The sequence below is a fragment of the Cherax quadricarinatus genome, chromosome 10 (genome assembly GCF_038502225.1).
Source record: "Cherax quadricarinatus isolate ZL_2023a chromosome 10, ASM3850222v1, whole genome shotgun sequence".
Lineage (NCBI taxonomy): Eukaryota > Metazoa > Arthropoda > Malacostraca > Decapoda > Parastacidae > Cherax > Cherax quadricarinatus.
Window position 1 is genome coordinate 27,007,740 of NC_091301.1, and position 25,815 is coordinate 27,033,554.

A 25,815-nucleotide genomic window follows, 5' to 3' on the forward strand; every position below is an offset into this window, starting at 1 on the left:
TGTGCAGGTGATAACCAGTTCCTGTGCTAGACAGCACACCCCACCACTTTTCAAAAGACTCAACTTGCCAAATATACAAGACATACACTCTTATTATTATGCCTACTAGATATACAGTACATTAACCCGTAAACGGTCCAAGCAGATCTACGTTCACATGTGTAGTGCTACAAAAGTAGATCTACATTTTTTTTACATATTTTCAAATATATAAAAAAAAAAGTAGATCAAAGTTTTTTTACACATTTTCAAATGTAAAAAAACAAAAAGAAGATCTACTTTTTTTTACATACTTTCAAATGTTGAAAAAACGTATATATACATTTGGACCGTTTACGGGTTAAACTCCACTGTAAACCCTCCCCAAAAACTACTCCTTTGACAGTTACAGCAGAATGCACAGCCAAAATACAAAGCATAAGGCACTTTTTAACATCCCTCAAGTCAGTCTCTCACTATGCAAGAACGCTATGCACATAAAGGGCCCGAAGATCTGGAACTCGCTACCGGAACAGGTCAAGGATCCCCTGACAGCTTATAAATTAAGGACTTTGCTAAAAAATCATCTTATCTCACAATATTAACCAAATCAACCAAAACATCTGCTAACTAGTTTTATTATGTGAACTGTAGGCTCTTAATTCTGCCAATCCATAAAATCATCTTATCTCTCAATATTAACCAAATCAGCCAAAGCATCTGCTAATTAGTTTTATTATGTGACCCCCTGGCTTTTAATTCTGCCAATCCATAAAATATTACCACCTGCAGCATTACTTGTAAGGTAGATTTTGTGTGCAATTTCAAGATTATTTTACCGAACCCTACTCCACCTTACTACCTATCACTTGTATTAAGTTTAAATAAGATTATAAAACAGTTAACCACTACTACTTGTCTAGTTTTAAGTATAGTTACTATGTACTATTATCTTATCTAGTTTTAATTAGTTACTATGTATTAGAATTAGTTTGCCCAAAATGCCTTGGCATGATAGTGGCTATCTTTGTACTTAGCAAATCAAAATTGTAATTACACATTGTAACCTTTACAAAGAAACAAACTTTACTTCACTTTACTCTCCGTCTTACTCTAAATTCTTTCAATAATAACTACCATACACTTTACCAGGTATGCTCAACAGACTTATTCCCCTATAATTTTTGCACTTTCTTTTGTCCCCTTTACCTTTATACAAAGGAACTATGCATGCTCTCTGCCAGTCCCTAGGTACCTTACCCTCTTCCATACATTTATTAAACAATTGCACCAACCACTCCAAAACTATATCCCCACCTGCTTTTAACATTTCTATCTTTATCCCATCAATCCCAGCTGCCTTACCCCCTTTCATTCTACCCACTGCCTCACGAACTTCCCCCACACTAACAACTGGCTTTTCCTCACTCTCACAAGATGTTATTCCTCCTTGCCCTATACACGAAAATGCAGCTTCCCTGTCTTCATCAACATTTAACAATTCCTCAAAATATTCCCTTCATCTTCCCGATACCTCTAAATCTCCATTTAATAACTCTCCTCTCCTATTTTTAACTGTCAAATCCATGTGTTGTCTAGGCTTCCTCAACTTATTAATCTCACTCCAAAACTCTTTCTTATTTTCAACCAAATTTCTTGATAACATCTCACCCACTCTCTCATTTGCTCTTTTTAGATTGCTTCACCACTCTCTTAACCTTTCTTTTTCTCTCCATATACTCTTTCCTCCTTGCATCACTTCTACTTTGTAAAAACCTCTCATATGCTAACTTTTTCTCCCTTACCACTCTCTTTACATCATCATTCCACCAATCGCTCTTCTTCCCTCCCGCACCAACTTTCCTGTAACCACAAACTTCTGCTGAACACTACATTCCTAAATCTACTCCATATATCTTCAACCTCATTGCCTACACTCTCACTAGCCCATATGTCCTGCAATAGTTTGTTTATAGTTGTTTGAGATAGGGGCAAGAAACCATATACTAAATATAGACTTGAGGGAGGGGGGATGAAGGCTGCAGACCTCACTCAGAGAAAGACCTAGGGGTAAGCATAGTGCCTGGTATATTGCCAAAGGCTCATATTAGCCAGATAACCTCTGCAGCCCATGCTTGTCTGGCAAATCTAAGAAAAGTCTTCAGGAATCTAAGCATAGTCATTCTGGGTCATTATACTATATGTGTCAGGACTGTCTTGGAGTATACAGATCAGCATGGAACCCACACACAAAAAAGCATGTTAAGAAATTGGAGAAAGTGCATAAGTCTGCAGCAAGGTACGTTCCAGAGCTAAGGGCTTAGAGCTATGAAGAGAGGCTAATGGAACTGACTTTAACGATATTGATGGACAAAAGAACCAGGAAGGCATGGTTAGGATGGGATGGTATCAAATTTTTTGCTGAGACTGATAATCAGTTTTAAGCTTATGTCCACTGATTCTGGTGCTAATACTTGTACCATCAGTATTGGCTGATACTCAGTTTTAGGCTGATACCGATACCTGTAAAATTAGCTGATACCTACTGATGGCACACTCCTAGATAACATGCAGAATATAGGAATTGATTGAGTGGACTGGGACAGGCTGTTTGAGAAACAAGAAATAGGTAATTGAGAGAGACTGGGATCTCAGGAAGTATTTCTTTAGTCTGAGTGGTTGGGAAGTGGAATGATCTCTGAAGAAATGAAGGCAGGCTCCATATATAGTTTTAAGAGAAGGTTTGATAGGGCCTACAAGGCTAGGAGAGAGTGAATCTGACAAGCAAGTTGAGAGCCATGACCGGAAGTTGAGACTGGACCCCTGCACCAAAAATAGGTGGGGACATGTATGGAAGAGGTTATGGGATACAGGGTTGGGAAACATATAGAGTGATGATGCAAGTGAAAGTGCTGCCTCACTTCACTTACTGATCATGTACTACACATGAGCACCCATTGCCCATAAAAGTAATTATTGACTGGTGTAAGGTATTATTAATTATACTGTGCTGTAGTATTTAAGTATAGTTGATAATTCTAAAGTACTGTATATTTTGCAGGCTCAGTAGATGGCACCTGTTTAGTTTCAGAATCTTCACTCTTGGAACTGCAGCACAAGAAAACGGAAATAAAGACTGAAATCAGTGCAGAGGCCAAGAAGGAGGCCAAGAAAGAAATGGAAACATGCTTTGGCTTTGATGTAAGTGTGTACCAACTTATCATTTTGGAGGTATAGCTATTGCTTTTGTATTCTATTTGGAAATTTTCTTTTCTTGGGGGTAGGAGGGATTTTTATAATTTCACCTGATATTACCCACATTTAAATATTAAAATAACCTTGAGGGGAAGCTTTATACATTTCGTGAAGAATTTCACATGAAAACATTAAGCACACATAAGATAATGAATAAACAGTAGGAAGTTCGATAGGAGTATGGTAACAGTAAAAAGCTGGCATTAGGGTGCATTGTAGTAGTTCACTTGTTCACTACCTCTTGGTACAATGTAGCCTAAAAGATGGAGCATGGTAAAAGGCAGTAGAGCACTTACCAGCACATGGCTGGGCTTCGGAAGTGGAAAAGCTCTTGGAACTCGTCAAAGGTATACCCATGCAACATTCTCCTACACCTTTACAACACACTCCCACACCCCTGCAACTCCCACACACTCAATGGAGCAATACTTGTGTGGTACCATTGATGAGCAAGGTCCTTTGCCAAGCCTTAGTCAGCACTCCTACAACTCCCACACACCTACAGCACTCTCCCACATCCCCAAAACACTGTCCTACACCACTTCACCACTCTCCTGCACCCCTACAACACTCCCACACCTCTGCAACACTTTCACACCCTTACAACACATCCACACCCCTACAACACTCCTACACCCCTACAACACTCCTACACCCCTACAACACTCTTGCACCCCTACAACACTCCTGCACCCCTACAACACTCCTGCACTCCTACATTTCTACACCCCTACAACATTCCTACAGTTTGACACTCCTACACCCCTACAGCATTGGTGTGTTTCTCTGGACAACACTTACATGTCATCCAGATCATCAACGACTTAAGTCAGAGATTAAATGTTGACTGTTTTCAACTTCAATCATGACTTCTAAATTCTAAGTCAGACCTTTGGCATTGAAGAGTCTTGTTTCATGGCTCCAATCATCCTCTAATAAAGCCCTACTTGTGAGGAACTTTAGCAGGTATGGTTTTCTAATAAAATGAGCATTGTTAGCATTTGTTGGGCAACAGCCTGCTCAGGTATTTTGTTGATGTAATCAGCAACAAAGTTTGTTTTTTGTCTTAAATTAATAATCTGGGATATTATTTTCTAACTGCAAACCTCCAAAATAATGTGAAGAAGATTTCAACTGATATCTCAGTATCATCTATGTGAATTGCTCTAAATGTCACAGATAAATAGACAAATGTGCATTTACAAGTTGGGATATTTGAATATACGTGAATGTAGTACAAATGGTAAGAAAGAGTTTATTGCGAAAGCTATGAATGAAAATAAAAAATGTCCTGGCTCTAAGCAAAACAAAGCTGAAGGGGATTGGAGATTTTCATCTGGGAGAAATAAATGGAATTAGGTCATATGTATTTGAGAGAATTCAAGATAGGAAGGCATAGTGGTAATGTTGAATGTTCAGTTATGGAAGGGAGAGAGGGAATATAAATATATAAATTCAAGGATTATGTGGATTAAAATAAGGGTGGGATGCAAAAAGTGGGTTATATTAATTGTTTATGAACCTAGGGAAGAGGAGTGTAGAGAGATTGAGAAAGAAAGAGAGAAAGATTGAGAGAAAGAGAAATTGATTGATTGATTGATTTTGGGAGATGTTAACCCGTTAGCTGTCCAAACGTAGATCTACATTCTTACCACTAGCTCTCCAAACATAGATCTACATTTTATTTTTCCTTACCTCCAAATTTGGCACGATTGGCGTGAGATATCCGGTCAGCATAGAATAGGTCTTAACACTCGGTGTGTGCAGTATTAAAAAAACTGGGACCACTTAGTACCTTGTGGGAGCACCAGTTCAATTGAGCGCCAGCTAGAGCAAACAGTGTGGCAAACACCAAGGATTCACTGATGTCATATCGTATTAACACTCCCCTTTTAAGAGGAGAGTGATGTTGACCCTGAGTTTAGTGGCTTTGAGGTGGATATGGCCACAAGTGGTGGGAGAAATATCAAAAACCTTGATAATAACCCATGTGCAAGATTTGTGCAGCACTTTCAATTTTTTTACCACTGGTAGTGTCTTTTTCTGTCTCATAAACATGCTAGATAACAGGGATATCTTGCTACTCCTACTTACACTTTGGTCACACTTCACAGACACGCACATGCATATATATATATATATATATATATATATATATATATATATATATATATATATATATATATATATATATATATATATATTATATATATATATATATATATATATATATATTATATATTATATATATATATATATATATATATATATATATATATATACACACACACACACATACATACATACATACATTTAGGTTTTTCTCCTTTTTCTAAATAGCTCTTGTTCTTCTTTATTTCTTCTATTGTCCATGGGGAAGTGGAAAAGAATCTTTCCTCCGTAAGCCATGCGTGTCGTATGAGGCGACTAAAATGCCGGGAGCGATGGGCTAGTAACCCCTTCTCCTGTAGACATTTAATAAAAAAGAGAAGAAAAACTTCATAAAACTGGGATGCTTGAATGTGCATGGATGTAGTGCAGATGACAAGAAACAGATGATTGCTGATGTTATGAATGAAAAGAAGTTGGATGTCCTGGCCCTAAGCAAAACAAAGCTGAAGGGGGTAGGGGAGTTTCGGTGGGGGGAAATAAATGGGATTAAATCTGGAGTATCTGAGAGAGTTAGAGCTAAGGAAGCGGTAGCAGTAATATTGAACGATCAGTTATGGAAGGAGAAAAGAGAACATGAATGTGTAAATTCAAGGATTATGTGGATTAAAGTAAAGGTTGGATGCGAAAAGTGGGTCATAATAAGCGTGTATGCACCTGGAGAAGAGAGGAATGTAGAGGAGAGAGAGAGATTTTGGGAGATGTTAAGTGAATGTATAGGAACCTTTGAACCAAGTGAGAGAGTAATTGTGGTAGGGGACCTGAATGCCTAAGTAGGAAAAACTTTCAGAGAGGGTGTGGTAGGTAAGTTTGGGGTGCCAGGTGTAAATGATAATGGGAGCCCTTTGATTGAACTTTGTATAGAAAGGGGTTTAGTTATAGATAATACATACTTTAAGAAAAAGAGGATAAATAAGTATACAAGATATGATGTAGGGCGAAATGACAGTAGTTTGTTGGATTATGTATTGGTAGATAAAAGACTGTTGAGTAGACTTCAGGATGTACATGCTTATAGAGGGGCCACAGATATATCAGATTACTTTTTAGTTGTAGCTACACTGAGAGTAAAAGGTAGATGGGATACAAGGAGAATAGAAGCATCAGGGAAGAGAGAGGTGAAGGTTTATAAACTAAAAGAGGAGCCAGTTAGGGTAAGATATAAACAGCTATTGGAGGATAGATGGGCTAAGGAGAGCATAGGCAATGGGGTCGAAGAGGTATGGAGTAGGTTTAAAAATGTAGTGTTAGAGTGTTCAGCAGAAGTTTGTGGTTACAGGAAAGCGGGTGCGGGAGGGAAGAGGAGCGATTGGTGGAATGATGATGTAAAGAGAGTAGTAAGGGAGAAAAAGTTAGCATATGAGAAGTTTTTACAAAGTAGAAGTGATGCAAGGAGGGAAGAGTATATGTAGAAAAAGAGAGAGGTTAAGAGAGTGGTGAAGCAATGTAAAAAGAGAGCAAATGAGAGAGTGGGTGAGATGTTATCAACAAATTTTGTTGAAAATAATAAAAAGTTTTGGAGTGAGATTAACAAGTTAAGGAAGCCTAGAGAACAAATGGATTTGTCAGTTAAAAATAGGAGAGGAGAGTTATTAAATGGAGAGTTAGAGGTATTGGGAAGATGGAGGGAATATTTTGAGGAATTGTTAAATGTTGATGAAGATAGGGAAGCTGTGATTTCATGTATAGGGCAAGGAGGAATAACATCTTGTAGGAGTGAGGAAGAGCCAGTTGTGAGTGTGGGGGAAGTTCGTGAGGCAGTAGGTAAAATGAAAGGGGGTAAGGCAGCTGGGATTGATGGGATAAAGTTAGAAATGTTAAAAGCAGGTGTGGATATAGTTTTGGAGCGGTTGGTGCAATTGTTTAATAAATGTATGGAAGAGGGTAAGGTACCTAGGGATTGGCAGAGAGCATGCATAGTTCCTTTGTATAAAGGCAAAGGAGACAAAAGAGAGTGCAAAAAATTATAGGGGGATAAGTCTGTTGAGTATACCTGGTAAAGTGTATGGTAGAGTTATTATTGAAAGAATTAAGAGTAAGATGGAGAATAGGATAGCAGATTAACAAGGAGGCTTTAGGAAAGGTAGGGGGTGTGTGGACCAGGTGTTTACAGTGAAACATATAAGTGAACAGTATTTAGATAAGGCTAAAGAGGTTTTTGTGGCATTTATGGATTTGGAAAAGGCGTATGACAGGGTAGATAGGGGGGCAGTGTGGCAGATGTTGCAGGTGTATGGTGTACGAGGTAGGTTACTGAAAGCAGTGAAGAGTTTTTACAAGGATAGTGAGGCTCAAGTTGAGTATGTAGGAAAGAGGGAGATTATTTCTCAGTAAAAGGAGGCCTTAGACAAGGATGTGTGATGTCACCGTGGTTGTTTAATATATTTATAGATGGGGTTGTAAGAGAAGTAAATGCGAGGGTCTTGGCAAGAGGCGTGGAGTTAAAAGATGAAGAATCACACATAAAGTGGGAGTTGTCACAGTTGCTCTTTGCTGATGACACTGTGCTCTTGGGAGATTCTGAAGAGAAGTTGCAGAGGTTGGTGGATGAATTTGGTAGGGTATGCAAAAGAAGAAAATTAAAAGTGAATACAGGAAAGAGTGTGATTATGAGGATAACAAAAAGATGAGGTGATGAAAGATTGGATATCAGATTTGAGGGAGAGAGTATGGAGGAGGTGAATGTATTCAGGTATTTGGGAGTGGACGTTTCAGCGGATGGGTCTATGAAAGATGAGGTGAATCATAGAATTGATGAGGGGAAAAGGGTGAGCAGTGCACTTAGGAGTCTGTGGAGACAAAGAACTTTGTCCTTGGAGGCAAAGAGGGGAATGTATGAGAGTACAGTTTTACCAACGCTCTTATATGGGTGTAAAGCATGGGCGATGAATGTTGCAGCGAGGAGAAGGCTGGAGGCAGTGGAGATGTCATGTCTGAGGGCAAGTACCTTACACTTATCCACATTAAACTTCATCTGCCATTTTTCAGACCAAGACATTAATTTGTTCCTCAGCCCTCCCTCCAGAGGGCTGAGGAAGGGTTGTTGAGGTGGTTCGGACATGTAGAGAGAATGGAGCAAAACAAAATGATTTCAAGAGTGTATCAGTCTGTAGTGGAAGGAAGGCGGGGTAGGGGTCAGCCTAGGAAAGGTTGGAGGGAGGGGGTAAAGGAGGTTTTGTGTGCGAGGAGCTTGGACTTCCAGCGGGCATGCGTGAGCATGTTTGATAGGAGTGAATGGAGGCAAATGGTTTTTAATACTTGACGTGCTGTTGGAGTGTGAACAAAGTAACATTTATGAAGGGATTCAGGGAAACCGGCAGGCCGGACTTGAGTCCTGGAGATGGGAAGTACAGTGCCTGCACTCTGAAGGAGGGGTGTTAATGTTGCAGTTTAAAAACTGTAGTGTAAAGCACCCTTCTGGCAAGACAGTGATGGAGTGAATGATGGTAAAAGTTTTTCTTTTTCGGGCCACCCTGCCTTGGTGGGAATCGGCCAGTGTGTTAATAAGAAATAAAATGGTAGTGTCATCTTGTTAGAATGTCTAATAATCTACGCCCTAAGTAAAAAGAAACAATTCTTGAATGTGTAATCAGTTTTCGGAAGGCTGGCCGGCGGCTAGCTGGCCAACCGTCTGTCTGTCTGTATCTATCTCTGTCTATCTCTTTCTCTGTCTCTATCTCAAAGGTACACATACGTAAATAAATTTATACATAGTCTACATTTCCTAGGATAACCCAAATACAGTGGACCCTCAGTTAACACCTGCATCGGATAATGCCAAAATCAGATAACGCCACGCTTTGGCGTCAAAAAATTGGCTCGGATAACACCTAAAACTCGGTTAGGAGCTTTCGTCCCAAACATATTGGCACGGCGCCTTGAGCGGGCCCGCCATTCACTCCGTGGTGGTGGTAGAGGGTGGTAGTGATTGTGATTTTGGTATGGTATGATAAGGCATGGTGGGGCTGCCAGTTCTGACAAAAAAGCGGTTGAAAAATATGTGCAGGACTTTTAAAGGGGCACATAGAAGCTGAAAAATTAAAACTCCAACAAGTGTTCAGTTGTGACAAAACAGGCCTGTTTAGGAAGAGAATGCCAACCAGGACCTACATTACTCGGGAGGAAAAGGCACTCCTAGGACACATGCCAGAAAAAGACTTGTTACCTGAAGTCTTTATGGAATGGGATTCCCATTCCAAACAATAGAACATCTTCATCCTCTGCCCTCCTCCTGTCTCATCACTCATCAACAAGTCCACAATAAAGGTAAGTGTGATGTTATTATTGTTTTATTCTTCATGTATCATTGTTTTGTGTGTAGGGAAATGTATATTTCATGTAAAAAATTATTTTGTTTATACTTTTGGGTGTCTGGAATGGATTAATTGGATTTCCATTATTTCTTATGGGGAAAATTAATTCGGTTAAAGGCTAGCTCTCTGGAACGGATTAAAGGCGTTAACTGAGGGTCCACTGTATATAATAATATAATGCATAATAAGCATGTCTGGCAACTGGCAAGTAATACACATTTTCACTTGTTCAGGAATCAGACGTGATCGTGTGTAATACCAGTTGGTTCATGAACAACTCTGAGACTAGAGAGACAAGCAGAGAAAGACAGTAACACACGGGCAGACAGAAAGACACACACAGTCAAACAGAAAGACAGATAAACAGACATAGCTAGACAGACAGACATGTTCATGTGTAACAGTGAAAACAAACAAAACCAGGGTTCCATGCAACAGTGCACGGTCATCGTGTCACTCCACTGCTTACCCTGTGAGCATTTTAGTAAAACTTGTCTTAACACCATGCTTCTAGGAGTTTCGTGTATACTCCAGCGTGTCTAAAATGTTGCTGGGACCTATAAATACTTTGTATATATTCCTAGACAATAGTAAATGACTAAGGCAGGTGTAAATGTTGACCTGTCAGTGTGTTTGTGGCAATTTGAGTACAATTTCAGTACCTAAAGTTGGTGTCGGAACAAAGATCGGCTATGAAATCACAAGAACTACTATAAATTGTAATTATCAGAACATAAAAATTATATAAAATATAAAAACGAGAAAATATGGTATATCGGTAACCCTTCTGCAAGCAGCAGGGCTCCATGTTCCCATCAGATGATCATCAAGTGCCAACTTTGTGGGCTCATATGTCGGTAAGTACTTACCCTAATTTTTTTTATTCTATGTCACTTAGAAAAATGCGCTCTTTATTTCTATAAAAAAAAAACGATTTACAGGTCTCCCTCAACATTCGCGAGGGTTAGGGGATCAAGAGCCTCGCGAATGTTGAAAAATCGTGAATTTTTGGTGCCCTATTATATTGTAGGGAAATCTAATACAATACTGCTTCCTTTCCTACCAACCTGTCGGTATTGTATACCATTTTGATATTCACTGCTTCCTTAACCTATTGAACCATGAACAATCATAAAACACACAAAAACATCGTAATATACGTATTGTATATACATACATGCTCGAAGCTAAAATCTTGGGTAGTTTCAAATTTAGGTTGGATAAATACATCAGTGAGAGGGGTTGGATTTGAGTGGGACTTGGACGTGAGTAAATAGAATTATCAAAGCTTATTGCTTGGGTAGTGTTTATTCTGTTAGTGGGTTGGATTTGTGAAGGACCTGCCAAGTATAGGCCAACAGGCCTACTGCAGTGTTCCTCCTTTCTTATGTTCTTAGGTTGATTTGAGTCGACCACTGGGAACATCACGACGAATGTAGCCAAGGAAGGTAAAAACGTTGTTGTTGGGGATAGCCAGATTAGGTACACGGATAGGGCATTCTTCTTGAAGGATAGGAGTAGGAGGCAGAGTGTGTGTATTCCTGGGGCTAGGATGAAGGATATTGTTAGCCATCTGGATGACATGAAAAGTAATGGGAGCAATCCTATTATCTGTCTCAGTGCTGGAGGCAGTGATGTTGGCAGACGTAGGAGTGAGGACCTGATTAGCAGGTATAGGTCAGCAATAGAGATAATTAGGAGGAAGGGTGGGAACCCTGTCATATGTGGTATTTTGCCAAGGAGAGGAGTTGAAAATGAATGGTTGTCCAGGGCAATTGGTGTCAATTGCTGGCTGGACAAATACGTACTGTAAGGAAAACGCGGTAACATTTATTGACAACTAGGACCTCTTCTATGGCAGAAATGACATGTATGCCAGGGATGGGGTTCACTTATCTAGGTTTGGGGTGGGAGCACTGGCCAACGCAGTGGAGGGAGCTGTTAGGTCTTTAAACTTGGAATAGTTAGTGGTATGGGTTTTGGCAGGAAAACAGTGAAGTCCCAGTGTAGTAATATGAGTACTAGGAGAACTAGTAATAGGCAAAATGAGGTGGATATTGGTGGGGTGGGAGCACTGGCCAATGCAGTGGAGGGAGCTGTTAGGTCTTTAAACTTGGAATAGTTAGTAGTATGGGTTTTGGCGGGAAAACAGTGAAGTCCCAGTGTAGTAATATGAGTACTAGGAGAACTAGTAATAGGCAAAATGAGGTGGATATTGGAAAGCCAGTGGCACTAGGTGACAAGGACAGTAATAGGTTTAGTGGAATAACAGAAAGGAGCAGGAGGGGTAAAGAAAAAGGAGGGTCCTTAACCCTTTGAGGGTCGACAGACCCTCTCCGAGACTCGTTTTCAGGGTCGGCCAAATTTAAAAAAAAAAAAAAATTATCTGATGAGAAGATAGAGAATCTTTTCCTGATCATAATGACAGGAAAAGTTTGAAATTTGATGGAAAACTTAGGGAATTGTGCTCTCCCGAAGTTAGCGGTCTCAGCGATGTTTACGCATCGGCGATTTTGCCCACTTTGAGCCCCATTTTCAGCCAATTCCACTGTAGTAGTCGACAAAAAACATGAATATTTCGCTAGAACTCCATTTTTTCTATCGAATGAGTGCAAGAAACCACCCATTTATCAATTTCAACTATCCAGTACAGTGGTCAGAATTTAGCAATTTTGCCAACTTCACACAAATTTCAAAAGATGCCAATTTCTGAATAGGGTCCAGAATAAACAAGAAAGACATTCCTGGCACTAAAATGACATTTCCTCTGTTCATTAGTCACGTCTCAAGGCCCCTCTTATATTCTTTTGCTTTCCACTTTGAATTTTTATTCTCACAAAAAATAAAAGATTTACTGTTATGCAGACTACTGCATTAGTGTAAAAAATGGTATAAATAATATTGGCGCACTTGCGAAAGAATATTAGACTCGCCAGTTGATGTGTATTGGATGCTTGGCATGATTTGTTTACTTTTGAACTTTGGTAAAAACCGAACATTTCTGCTACTTTGAGCTCAATTTCAAGGTACTTTTCATTGTAAAACCAGTCAAAATCATCTCAATTTCTGTAATATGTCTTCCATTCTATAAAATGAGACCAAGAAAACTAGAATACAACAATAAATACCATATGAAAATACAGTGCAAAGTCGCTGTTTTATTAAAAAAACGGTCAAAGTTTTTTTTTCTCATTATGCACTGTGTGCTGCAGAATTTTTTTATACTGTGCACACTGACCACATAGACCCATTCTTTCATATGTAGGCCTACCAGCTTTCTCCCACTAGATTTGAGGGCGCTAGAATTTAGGCGTACTAGTACGTCAAAAACCCTGGGTCGTAAGCCGTACTAGTACGGCCGAAACCCTCAAAGGGTTAAATATTTATTTATTTTATTATCACACTCTGGCCGATTCCCACCAAGGCAGGGTGGCCCGAAAAAGAAAAACTTTCACCATCATTCACTCCATCACTGTCTTGCCAGAAGGGTGCTTTACACTACAGTTTTTAAACTGCAACATTAACACCCCTCCTTCAGAGTGCAGGCACTGTACTTCCCATCTCCAGGACTCAAGTCCAGCCTGCCGGTTTCCCTGAACCCCTTCATAAATGTTACTTCGCTCACACTCCAACAGCACGTCAAGTATTAAAAACCATTCGTCTCCATTCACTCCTATCAAACACGCTCACGCACGCCTGCTGGAAGTCCAAGCCCCTCGCACACAAAACCTCCTTTACCCCCTCCCTCCAACCTTTCCTAGGCCGACCCCTACCCCGCCTTCCTTCCACTACAGACTGATACACTCTTGAAGTCATTCTGTTTCGCTCCATTCTCTCTACATGTCCGAACCACCTCAACAACCCTTCCTCAGCCCTCTGGACAACAGTTTTGGTAATCCCGCACCTCCTCCTAACTTGACTCAAGAAATCGTAATGACATGATTGCAAATAAACCATACCCCCGGCCGGTATGGTTTATTTGCAATCGTGTCATTACGATTTCTTGAGTCATGTTGACGGCAGTGAAGGGACTTGAGCTAGAGTTCGTCATGGCCACGCTAGCTGGAGAGTCGTCTGTAAAAACTTGCACTTGTGGTCACAGAGGTGCCTGTGTTAACTTTCCTATGGTGTAGAAATATACCTAGTTGGATGAATTTTATTGTGGCTAGCTGGTCTAGTGGCTAACGCAACGGGCTGGAGTTTTGAGACTCTATGACCGCGGGTTCTTTCCCGGCCGGGGGTATGGCTCCTCCTAACTTCCAAACTACGAATTCTCTGCATTATATTCACACCACACATTGCCCTCAGACATGACATCTCCACTGCCTCCAGCCTTCTCCTCGCTGCAACATTCATCACCCATGCTTCACACCCATATAAGAGTGTTGGTAAAACTATACTCTCATACATTTCCCTCTTTGCCTCCAAGGACAAAGTTCTTTGTCTCCACAGACTCCTAAGTGCACCACTCACCCTTTTCCCCTCATCATTTCTATGATTCACCTCATCCTTCATAGACCCATCCGCTGACACGTCCACTCCCAAATATCTGAATACATTCACCTCCTCCATACTCTCTCCCTCCAATCTGATACCCAATCTTTCATCACCTAATATTTTTGTTATCCTCATAACCTTACTCTTTCCTGTATTCACTTTTAATTTTCTTCTTTTGCACACCCTACCAAATTCATCCACCAATCTCTGCAACTTCTCTTCAGAATCTCCCAAGAGCACAGTGTCATCAGCAAAGAGCAACTGTGACAACTCCCACTTTATGTGTGATTCCTTATCTTTTAGCTCCACGCCTCTTGTCAAGACCCTCGCATTTACTTCTCTTACAACCCCATCTATAAATATATTAAACAACCACGGTGACATCACACATCCCTGTCTAAGGCCTACTTTTACTGGGAAATAATTTCCCTCTTTCCTATGTACTCTAACTTGAGTCTCACTATCCTCGTAAAAACTCTTCACTGCTTTCAGTAACCTACCTCCTACACCATACACCTGCAACATCTGCCACATTGCCCCCCTATCCACCCTGTCATACGCCTTTTCCAAATCCATAAATGCCACAAAGACCTCTTTAGCCTTATCTAAATACTGTTCACTTATATGTTTCACTGTAAGCACCTGGTCCACACACCCCCTACCTTTCCTAAAGCCTCCTTGTTCATCTGCTATCCTATTCTCAGTCTTACTTTTAATTCTTTCAATAAGAACTCTACCATACACTTTACCAGGTATACTCAACAGACTTATCCTCCTATAATTTTTGCACTCTCTTTTGTCCCCTTTGCCTTTATACAAAGGAACTATGCATGCTCTCTGCCAATCCCTAGGTACCTTACCCTCTTCCATACATTTATTAAATAATTGCACCAACCACTCCAAAACTATATCCCCACCTGCTTTTAACATTTCTATCTTTATCCCATCAATCCCGGCTGCCTTACCCCCTTTCATTTTACCTACTGCCTCACGAACTTCCCCCACACTCACAACTGGCTCTTCCTCACTCCTACAAGATGTTATTCCTCCTTGCCCTATACACGAAATCACAGCTTCCCTCTCTTCATCAACATTTAACAATTCCTCAAAATATTCCCTCCATCTTCCCAATACCTCTAACTCTCCATTTAATAACTCTCCTCTCCTATTTTTAACTGACAAATCCATTTGGGTTAAATATATATTACACAAATAGTCGTAGTGCTAGGAACAAGATGGATGAGTTGAGACTAGTTGCTAGTGCAGGTAACATTGATGTATTTGTCTTAACTGAGACGTGGTTCAATACGAAAAATCAGGACATGCTTGCTGAATGTCACATACAGGGTTTTAAATTGTTCCAGGTAGACAGAAGTATCGGGAAGGGGGGTGGGGGAAGGGGGGTGGGGTGGCACTGTATGTCCGAGATCGCTTGAACTGTTGCATAAAAACGGGTATTAAGTCTGAAGTAACACATACAGAGTCTGGATAGAATTTTCAGAGGGACATGAAAAACTGATTTTAGGTGTGATATACCGTCCCCCAAACTTAGATAAGGACCAAGGGAGACTACTATGGGAGGAAATTGTTAAGGCCACAAGGCACAATAACGTAGTAATTCTAAGAGACTTTAACTTTAGTCATATTGATTGGAATTTCTTGACTGGGAATTTAGAATCAAACAACTTCTTAGAAGTAGTTCAGGATTGTTTTTTGAAGCAGTTTGTGACAGAGCCTACAAGGGAAAATAACCTTCTTGACTTGGTTTTGGCAAACAAGGAAACCCTTGTTAATAATTTAGAAATTACAGAGGAACTCGACACAAACGATCACAAATCAATTACCTTTAGCATTGAATGGAAGTATGACAGTAGGGATAATTCAGTACTGGTCCCAGATTTTCGTTTAGCAGATTACAATGGGCTTACAGAACACTTATCATCTGTGGATTGGGGTAACGAAGAGAGCTATCAATATGACTGCTTTCTTAACACAATACATGCTGCCCAAAGGACATTTTTCCCATATAAGGAAATTAGATCGAATAGAAATGACCCCAAATGGATGAATAATAGGCTCAGGTATCTTTTAGGACAGAAAAAAGGAATTTATAGGCACATCAAAAGAGGTGAGGGTCATCTTATGAATCTGTATATTGACATTAAGAGGGACGTTAAAAAGGGGATAAGAAAAGCTAAACGGGACTTTGAAATTAAAGTTGCTAGGGTTTCGAAAACTAACCCAAAAAGTTTTTTCCAGGTTTATAGAACAACAGTTAGAGATAAGATAGGTCCTCTTAAAAATAACTCTGGGCATCTCACTGACAAGGAGAATGAAATGTGCTCTATTCTTAATAATTATTTTCTCTCGGGTTTTCACTCAGGAAGACACTAACAATATCTCAGTAATTAATTTTTATAGTGGGCCTGATGATGATAAATTATCCAATATCACAGTCACTACCGAATTGGTTATCAAACAGATAGACCGGTTAAAGCAAAATAAATCCCCGAGCCCTGATGAACTTTTTTCAAGGGTTCTTAAAGAGTGTAAAATGGAACTTTGTTTACCATTGACTAATATTTTTAATATTTCTCTTCAAACAGGTGTAGTGTCTGATATGTGGAAGATGGCTAATGTAATTCCTATTTTTAAAGCAGGGGACAAGTCGTTACCGTCAAATTACCGCCCAATAAGCCTAACCTCAATTGTAGGCAAATTACTAGAGTCAATTATAGCTGATAATATAAGAAGCCATCTCGATAAGCACAGCTTGATTAATGATACCCAGCATGGATTCACGAGGAGCCGTTCCTGCCTAACTAATTTATTAACCTTCTGTAAAGCTTTTGAGGCTGTTGATGGAAACATAAACATATGCAGTTTAATGTGATCCTTTATTGACAACGTTTTGCCCACACAGTGGGCTTTTTCAAGTCACAAACAGATCTACCTGGGGTAGAAGGTACATGAGTATTTATAGTCAGGTTCAGAATGTTGAGGTCAGGTGGAGAATGCTGCATCTGATGATCTACCGAGTGGGGTTATAGAGCCTAAAATCTTGGGTAGCTTGGAAGGGGTATTGGATAAGTTGTGAGCAGACCTTCTGCAGTGTTCTATGTTCTTATGTGGGATAGCGATGAAGAAGTTTCTTGGCAAGTGGTTCAGCTATGTTATAGAAGCCATTGTTCTGGTTGAAATTGTTGGTTATAGAGATAAGCGATGATTCCAGGATTCTTCGGTATTGAGTGTTGTCTTCTGTGGCGATAAGTCTTGAGTTTCTGTAGTTAATTAAATGGTTGTGTAAATTGTGATGTTGTACACAGGCATTCCTTGTATCGTCAGTCCTGCTTGCATATTGGTGTTCAGAAATACGTGTTTGGAGGTCTCTTGATGTTTCGCCCACGTATAATTTGTTGCAGTCATTACAAGGGATTATGTATACCCCTGCAGAGGATGGAAGCTTGTCCTGTCTACTACTGGTGATGTCCTTGATGGTCGTGGCTGTGGAGGTAGATACTTGGAATGAGGTATTGTAAAAGATGTTGGAAACATGTTTGGCAATGGAGTTGGTGGGGAGGACTATGTATCTCTTCTTGCCAAACATGTTTCCAACATCTTTTCCAATACCTCATTCCAAGTATCTACCTCCACAACCACGACCATCAAGGACATCACCAGTAGTAGACAAGACAAGCTTCCATCCTCTGCAGGGGTATACATAATCCCTTGTAATGGCTGCAACAAATTACAGTGGACCCCAGCTTTACGATCAGCTCCCAATGCGACCAATTATGTAAGTGTATTTATGTAAGTGCATTTGTACGTGTATGTTTGGGGGTCTGAAATGGACTAATCTAATTCACAATATTCCTTATGGGAACAAATTCGTTCAGTAATGGCACCTGAACATACTTCTGGAATGAAATAATATCGTAAACTGGGGGTCCACTGTATACGTGGGCGAAACATCAAGAGACCTCCAAACACGTATATTTTTTTTTTTTTTTTTTTTTTTCAAAATATTTGGAGCGCTGGCGAGAGAACGTAGATCTGCATTTAGACAGTTAACGGGTTAAGAGGAAAGTGATGTTGACCCTGAGTTTAATGGCTTTGAGGTGGATGTGGCCACAAGTGGTCGCTAAAATATCAAAAACCTCGATAATAACCCATGTGCAACATTTGTGCAACACCCTTTCAATTTTGGTACCACTGGTAGTGTCATTTAAGTAAAAAGAAGCAATTCTGGAATGTGTAATATGTGTTCAGCAGGCTGGCAGACTGGCTGGCCAACTGGCTGGCTGATTGGCTGTCTCTATCTCCATCTGTCTGTATGTATCTCTGTCTCTGTCTATCTGTCTCTATCTCACAGGTACAAATACGTAAATACAATTATACATAGTGTAAATTACCTAGGATAACCCCAAAAAATCCAGACAAAGTGCTACACTGTGCTTGTAGATATAATGCATAATAAGCATGACTGGCACCTTGCAAGGAATACACATTTTCTATTGTTCAGGAATCAGATGTGATTGTGTGTATTACCAGTTGGTTCATGAGCAACTCTCTGAGACAAGAGAGACAATCAGACAAAGACAGACAGACACAAGCAGACAGAAAGACACACAAAGGAAGGCAGTAAGAGAGAGAGAGAGACACACACACAGGCAGACAGAAAGATACACACAGGCAGACAGAAAGGCAGACACACACAGGCAGACAGAAAGACAGACACACAAAGGAAGGCAGACACACACACAGGCAGACAGAAAGACCTAAGCAGACATAGCTAGACAGACACAGACAGACAGACAGACATGTTAATGTGTAACAGTGAAAACAAATAAAGCCAGGGTTCCATGCAGCAGTGCACGATCAATGTGTCACTTCACTGCTTACTCTGTCAGCAGTTTAGTAATACTCGTCTTAACACCATGCTTGAAGGAGTTTCATATATATTGCAGCATTTCTAAAACATTGCTGGGACCTATAAGTACTTTGTAGATATTCCTAGACAATAGTAAATGACCAAGGCAAGTGTAAATGTTGACCTGTCAGTGTGTTTGTGACAATTTGAGTACAATTTCAGTACTTAACCCTTTCAGGGTCCAAGGCCAAAATCGGAAGGGGTGCCCCAGTGTCCAAGAAATTTTGAAAAAAAAAAAAAAAGATTTTTTCTTACAGAATTAAAGATAATATTTTTGTGAAGGTAATAAAACAAAAAAAAAAATTCTGATCAGTACATACCAAGATACGTATAGCGGCGGGAAGTTGACCCAAAATGACTGGGTGGCGGCAACATTAGTGACTTCCGCAAAATCGCATTTTTTTATTTTACGTTTTTTATACCTTTTTCTTTTCTTTTCTAATTTTTTTCTTTTTCTAATAACATTTGTGGCCTGTGAGACCAATATAATGTATGTATATTGTATAAGTGTACACCCATTGTATTCAACACAATAACTGCACTAATTTGTTTATCATTATATTGCTTACAAAACTTGTTTACAAGTTTATTGTAAACAAAATGATGAAAATATTAGTGCGGTTATTGTGTTGAATACAGTGGTACCACATGGTACATTGGTGCCATAGGGTGCAATGGTACCATATAGTACAATTGTACATATGGTACAATGGTACCATATGGTACAATAGGTACAATGGCACATGATACAATGGTACCATATGGTAAAATATGGTACAATGGCACCATATGATACAATGGTACCATATGATACAATGGTACCATATGGTGCAATGGTACCTTAAGGTACTATATGGTGCAATGGTACCATATGGTACATTGTACCATACAGTACAATGATATATGATTCATTGTACCATATGGTACTACAGTAGGGCCCCACTTATACGGCAGGTTAGGTTCCAGGCTACCGCCATAAAGCGGAAATCACCGTAAAGTGGAACACCCTTTTTTTTTCCTTATAAATGCATACAAATACTAGATAACAAGTTTACACTAACATATTAAGTTAGCAATAGAACTAGGCATCAAAAACCAATAAAAAAAAGTACGATACACACATAGTGCACTCATTACTTACCTTAAAATATTTATAGTCTTAATCTAAGGTGAGACAAGTAGTATTTATTGTAAGAAATCAAGTGTGGTATGTATGGTAGTCAGCTGGGCTACCGTACCAGGCCACCCCACCTACACATAATATTCTGTTACATTTAAGCATTCCAGAGCGGTAAAATGCATGTACAGTTTACTCATTACTTACATTAAAATATTTGTAGTCTTAATGTAGGGTCAGGAGTGAGTAAATGAGATAAAATGAATAAATGAGAGAGAGAAGGAGTACATGAGGGAGAACAGGTGCAGAGTTATGTAAACAAACCAAGCGAACGTAAGTTTTGTAAACAAACAAAGTGTACACGTCTGGTTTGTGTACAAGTTACAATGTGTACAAGTTGTCTCTACATTGATACAGTGGAATAAATAAAGAACAACACTCCCATTCTCATGTAACACCATTTTTAGAAGAAATGATGCTCTGAGTGAAGGCAGTGGAAATAAGTCACTGACTTTTTGGGTTATCCTCCTAGGTTCTCTACACATATGCTGTTATGTATGATAATCTATGTAAGTTTATTTGTGTATATCTGAATAAACTTACATAGATACGAAAGGAATAATTTTCTACAGTTACCCCCAGAGAAAATGTTATTCCTTCAGTCACTTGCACAAGTTATCTGGCCACGACATCTCATATTTATGTTTATTTATTCTATTGTGGGGTGTATTTATCATCTTTATATGTTATGTATCGTATTTATTATTTAATTTTGAAAAAAGTATCATGGATGGATTAATGAAAATGTGTATATTAACGTAATATACAACATTTAATGAGACTCTGTGATTATTACTATTATTATTATTTCTAATATGGCGTCACTTGTGCAAGTCGTCTGCTACCACATCTCATATTTATCTTTATTTATTCTACTGCGGGGTGTATTTATCATATTTATATGTTATGCATCGTGTTTATTATATAATTTTGAAAAAATATCATAGATGGATTAATGAAAATGTATATATTAACATAATATACGACATTTAAATGAGACTCGATGATTATTGTTATCATTACTAATATGACCTCTCAAGACATAAGACACTGATTTTAATGTGTACCTGCACGCCAGCACAGTATGTAAGTTTATTTAGGTATAGGTATACATAAGTATAATTATCAGAGTATATATAAAATATCCTAGGTAGTAGGTTGGTAGACAGCAACCGCCCAGGGAGGTACTACCGTCCTGCCAAGTGAGTGTAAAACGAAAGCCTGTAATTGTTTTACATGATGGTAGGATTGCTGGTGTCCTTTTTTCTGTCTCATAAACATGCAAGATTTCAGGTATGTCTTGCTACTTCTACTTACACTTAGGTCACACTACACATACATGTACAAGCACATATATACACACCCCTCTGGGTTTTCTTCTATTTTCTTTCTAGTTCTTATTCTTGTTTATTTCCTCTTATCTTCATGCATGGGGAAGTGGAACAGAATTCTTCCTCCGTAAGCCATGCGTGTTGTAAGAGGCGACTAAAATGCCGGGAGCAAGGGGCTAGTAACCACTTCTCCTGTATAAATTACTAAATTTGAAAAGAGAAACTTTTGTTTTTCTTTTTTGGCCACCCTGCCTCGGTGGGATATGGCCGGTTTGTTGAAAAAAAAAATATGAAATAACTTTTAAAAACACTTGAAATTTTGGAGTTTCCAGACATAATGGAGAGACTTAGTGCCTACAGATCTCACAGAGAATGTAAACAAACCAGGTTGGGCGCGGTGACCGTATTAGAAAGTCAGGTGGGGGGAGCCGTATAGCGAGTTTTGGTTATAATTTGAAATGACCGTATTAGCGAAACACCGTAAAGCGGGGCCCTACTGTATATGGTACTGTTGTATTCAACACAGTAAACACACTAATATTTTCATCATTATTTTGTTTACAATAGTTGTTTACAACAAAAATATGCAAAAATGTTGTATATTAGTAATGTTCTATTATATATTTACAAGTGTACAGGAACTCGACATGTTCCTTGAGGTGGATGACAAAGCACTTTGTCTTGGAAACTGCGGAGTCAGTAGCTAGCTTGCGTTGCCACTCAGTCTTGGCTGGTTTTACATTATTGTATAATGCATAATTGTTGATAATCAAGAAAATTCCATTGTGGAAACTACTCAGCCCCAATTTTCCTGATTACTGAGGGGTGTATTGTATCATAGTCATCACCTCAGCTAGTAAAGTAGATTTTAAGTGGATGTAACATGTAATAGGAAAATTTAAGGCATATACAGTGGACCCCCGCATAACGATTACCTCCGAATGTTTTTATTTATTTATTTTTTATTTATTTAAAAATTTGAGCACACATACAGAGGTACAAAAAATACAGATAAGAGCAGCATGCCAAAGCCACTTATACTATGCATAGCATTACGGGCTGGCTTAAAATTAACTTAAGATGAACTAAGCAATGATGACATCAGTGATAAAACTTTAATGTATACAGATTACTATAAAGCACAAGTGAGTATTACAAAGACAGGTCATATGGTTGTATGCATTGTTGTACATTCAGTAGAATGGAGTATTCTGTTAGGTAGTGTATTTAAAAAATAATAAAGTTAGATTGGGTTTTAGGTTTAACATTTATGTGATATAATTGTGAGAAACATTTAAGATATACAATTTATAAGGTTCAGTTATTCAGTATTTATTTGGTTTTGGGTGAGTAAATGATCTTTGAGAAGAGACTTGAATTTATAAACAGGTAGTGTTTCTTTTATATTTACAGGTAATGAGTTCCAGATTTTAGGGCCTTTTATGTGCATTGAGTTTTTGCATAGTGTGAGATGGACACGAGGAACATCAAAGAGTGATCTGTGCCTTGTGTTATGGTCATGTGTTCTGTTGAGGTTGGCAAGGAGATGTTTGAGGGGAGGGTTAATATCAGAGTTAAGTGTTCTATGTATGTAATAGGTGCAGTAATAAGTATGAATGTTTTGTATGGTGAATAGGTTTAGTGTATTGAATATTGGTGGAGTGTGCTGCCTATAGTGAGAATTTGTTATCATTCTAACTGCAGCCTTTTGTTGGGTAATTAGTGGTCTGAGATGGTTACTTGTTGTTGAGCCCCATGCACAAATTCCATAGGTGAGATAGGGGTAAATAAGAGAGTGATATAGGGCCAGGAGGGCTGACTGTGGAGCATAGTACTGTATCTTCGATAGTATGCCTACAGTCTTGGAAATTTTCTTAGAAATTTGTTGTATATGTGTATGAAATTTGAGTCTATTATCAAGGTGGATTCCTAAGAATTTTCCCTCTGTTAGCTTTGTGATAGGTGATCCGTTTATCATTATGTTAAGAGGGACATCTGTAGCTCTGTTACCAAACTGAATGAAGTAGGTTTTGTCAATGTTTAGTGTAAGTTTGTTAGTCCTCATCCAGGTAGATATTTTCTGTAATTCGGTATTTACAGTATTGGCTAGCGTGACTGGGCTCGGGTGGGAGAAGACGTATGTAGTGTCATCTGCAAATAGTGTGGGTTTGAGTAATTGCGAAGCATTTGGTAGGTCATTTATGTATAGGAGAAAGAGAAGAGGGCCAAGGACACTTCCCTGTGGGACACCAACTGTAATTGGTTGTGCAGAAGAGTTTGCCCCATTTGCATACACATATTGGCTTCTGTTGCTGAGGTATGACTTGAGGTAGTTGAGGGAGTGCCCTCTTATACCATAGTGTGACAATTTTACGTGGAGCAAGTCGTGGTTAACTGTATCAAAAGCTTTACGTAAGTCAATGAAGATCCCCAGTGGGACTTCTTTTTTCTCTATTGCAGTGTATATATGTTCTAGCATGTGTATAATAGCATCATTAGTATTTTTATTTGGCCTGAATCCAAATTAGCAGGGGTTGAGTATGTTTTGGGAGATAAGGTAGGAGTAGATTCGTTTATGAATTAATTTTTCGAAGATTTTTGAGAGAGGGTGTAAGTTGGATATTGGCCTATAGTTATTCAACTCTGTTTGGTCTCCTCCTTTGTGGATCGGGGTGACCCTTGCTATTTTGAGTACTGTAGGGAAGGTGGAGGATTCAATGGATTTGTTAAAGAGTGTTGCAATGATTGGTGATAGCACTTGTGACACTTTTTTGTATATAAAGGGTGGTAAGGTATTTAAATCTCCTGCCTTGTTTTTTAGCGTGTTGATAATAAGGGAGACTTCGTATGGGTTAGTCGGAGCTAGGAACAGTGTGTTCGGGTAGTTGCCAGTGAGGTAGTCATTTGGTGGGGTATCTGAGCTTGGGATTTTATTGGCAAGGTTTTGTCCTATAGTGGAGAAGAAGTCATTGAGTCTGTTTGCTGTTTCTGTTGGTGGGAGTTGGGGTTCATCTGATTTTGCTAATTTTATTTCGCTATTTCGTGATATCTTTTTTGTTCCTAGAATTTCTGATAGGGTTTTCCAGGTCTTTTTTATATCACCTCGTAAGTTGGATAATCTGTTCTCATAATACAATTTTTTTGCCCTTCTTATCAGGCTGGTTAGGATTGACGAGTAACGTTTTGTTTGGTCTCTGGTTATGTGACCCATTCTGTACTGTTTTTCATATTGGTGTTTTGTATTTATGGATTTGAGAATGCTGGGTGTTAACCAGGGACTGTTCAGTCTCTTAGCTGTCATCTGTTTAGTTTTTTTAGGGCAGTGCTTGTTATAGAGGTATTGGGTCTTTTTTAGAAAATTATTAATACATTCGTCAATATCTGTATAGATTTCTAGCTCGGTGTGCCAGTCAATGTTTGCTACTGCTGTTGTGAAGTTATTAATGGCTGCCTCATTGTGAAGTCTGAAGGTGACTTTAGTAGTGTCTTGGGGTAATTTACCAAGAGTTGTTATGAGAAAAGTAGGGTAGTGGTCTGTGGTATTATCTGTAATTATGCCTGATTTTAAAGGGGATATGGTGTTGGTCCAGATGTGGTCAAGTAGGGAAACACTAGTCTCTGTAACTCTTGTAGGTTTTGTTACTGTTGGTAGCAACATACAGTTACTCATTGTGTTTGTGAATTCAGTAACGTGTGGGTCCTGGTCTTGCAGGAGATTTATATTGAAGTCACCTGAGAGTAGTAAGTGATCTTTGTTCATGCGTGCATCAGTTATCATACTTCCTAGGTTTTGACTAAATTGGCTAATGTTTGACTGTGGAACTCTGTAAATGTTTATCAATGTGAGAGGTTTTTGTAGGTATTTGGATTTGAATTTGGCTATTATATATTCCCTATGTTCATCCCTTGTGCAAGTATTAGTGATACATTCTAGTTGGTCTGAGTAGTATATGGCTGTGCCACCCCCTTGTTGGTCTGGCCTACAGTTGTGTATGGCTGTGTAACCAGGAATGGCATAGACATCTGTACTATCAGGCTTTAGCCAGGTTTCAGTTAGTGTAATGATGGACATATTGGCATGTAAGGAATTTAGTAATGCTATGAGGTCATCGTAATGCTTGCTTAAAGATCTGATATTGTAGTTAAAGATAGTTATGTTGTTGT

General features: G+C 39.1%; 1 protein-coding gene across 6 annotated transcripts in view; it reads left to right on the forward strand.

The window, feature by feature from the left end:
* Positions 1-25,815, forward strand: part of LOC128688003 (transcriptional repressor CTCF) — a 250,016-nt gene that overhangs the window by 210,029 nt on the left and 14,172 nt on the right. For 5 of the 6 annotated variants that reach the window (XM_070083728.1, XM_070083727.1, XM_070083729.1 and 2 more), the window contains exon 15: positions 3,041-3,180. In XM_070083728.1, coding sequence (XP_069939829.1) covers positions 3,041-3,180 — 140 coding nt within the window. The remainder of the gene's footprint in view (positions 1-3,040; positions 3,181-25,815) is intronic. The other variant, XM_070083731.1, reaches the window with a different exon arrangement.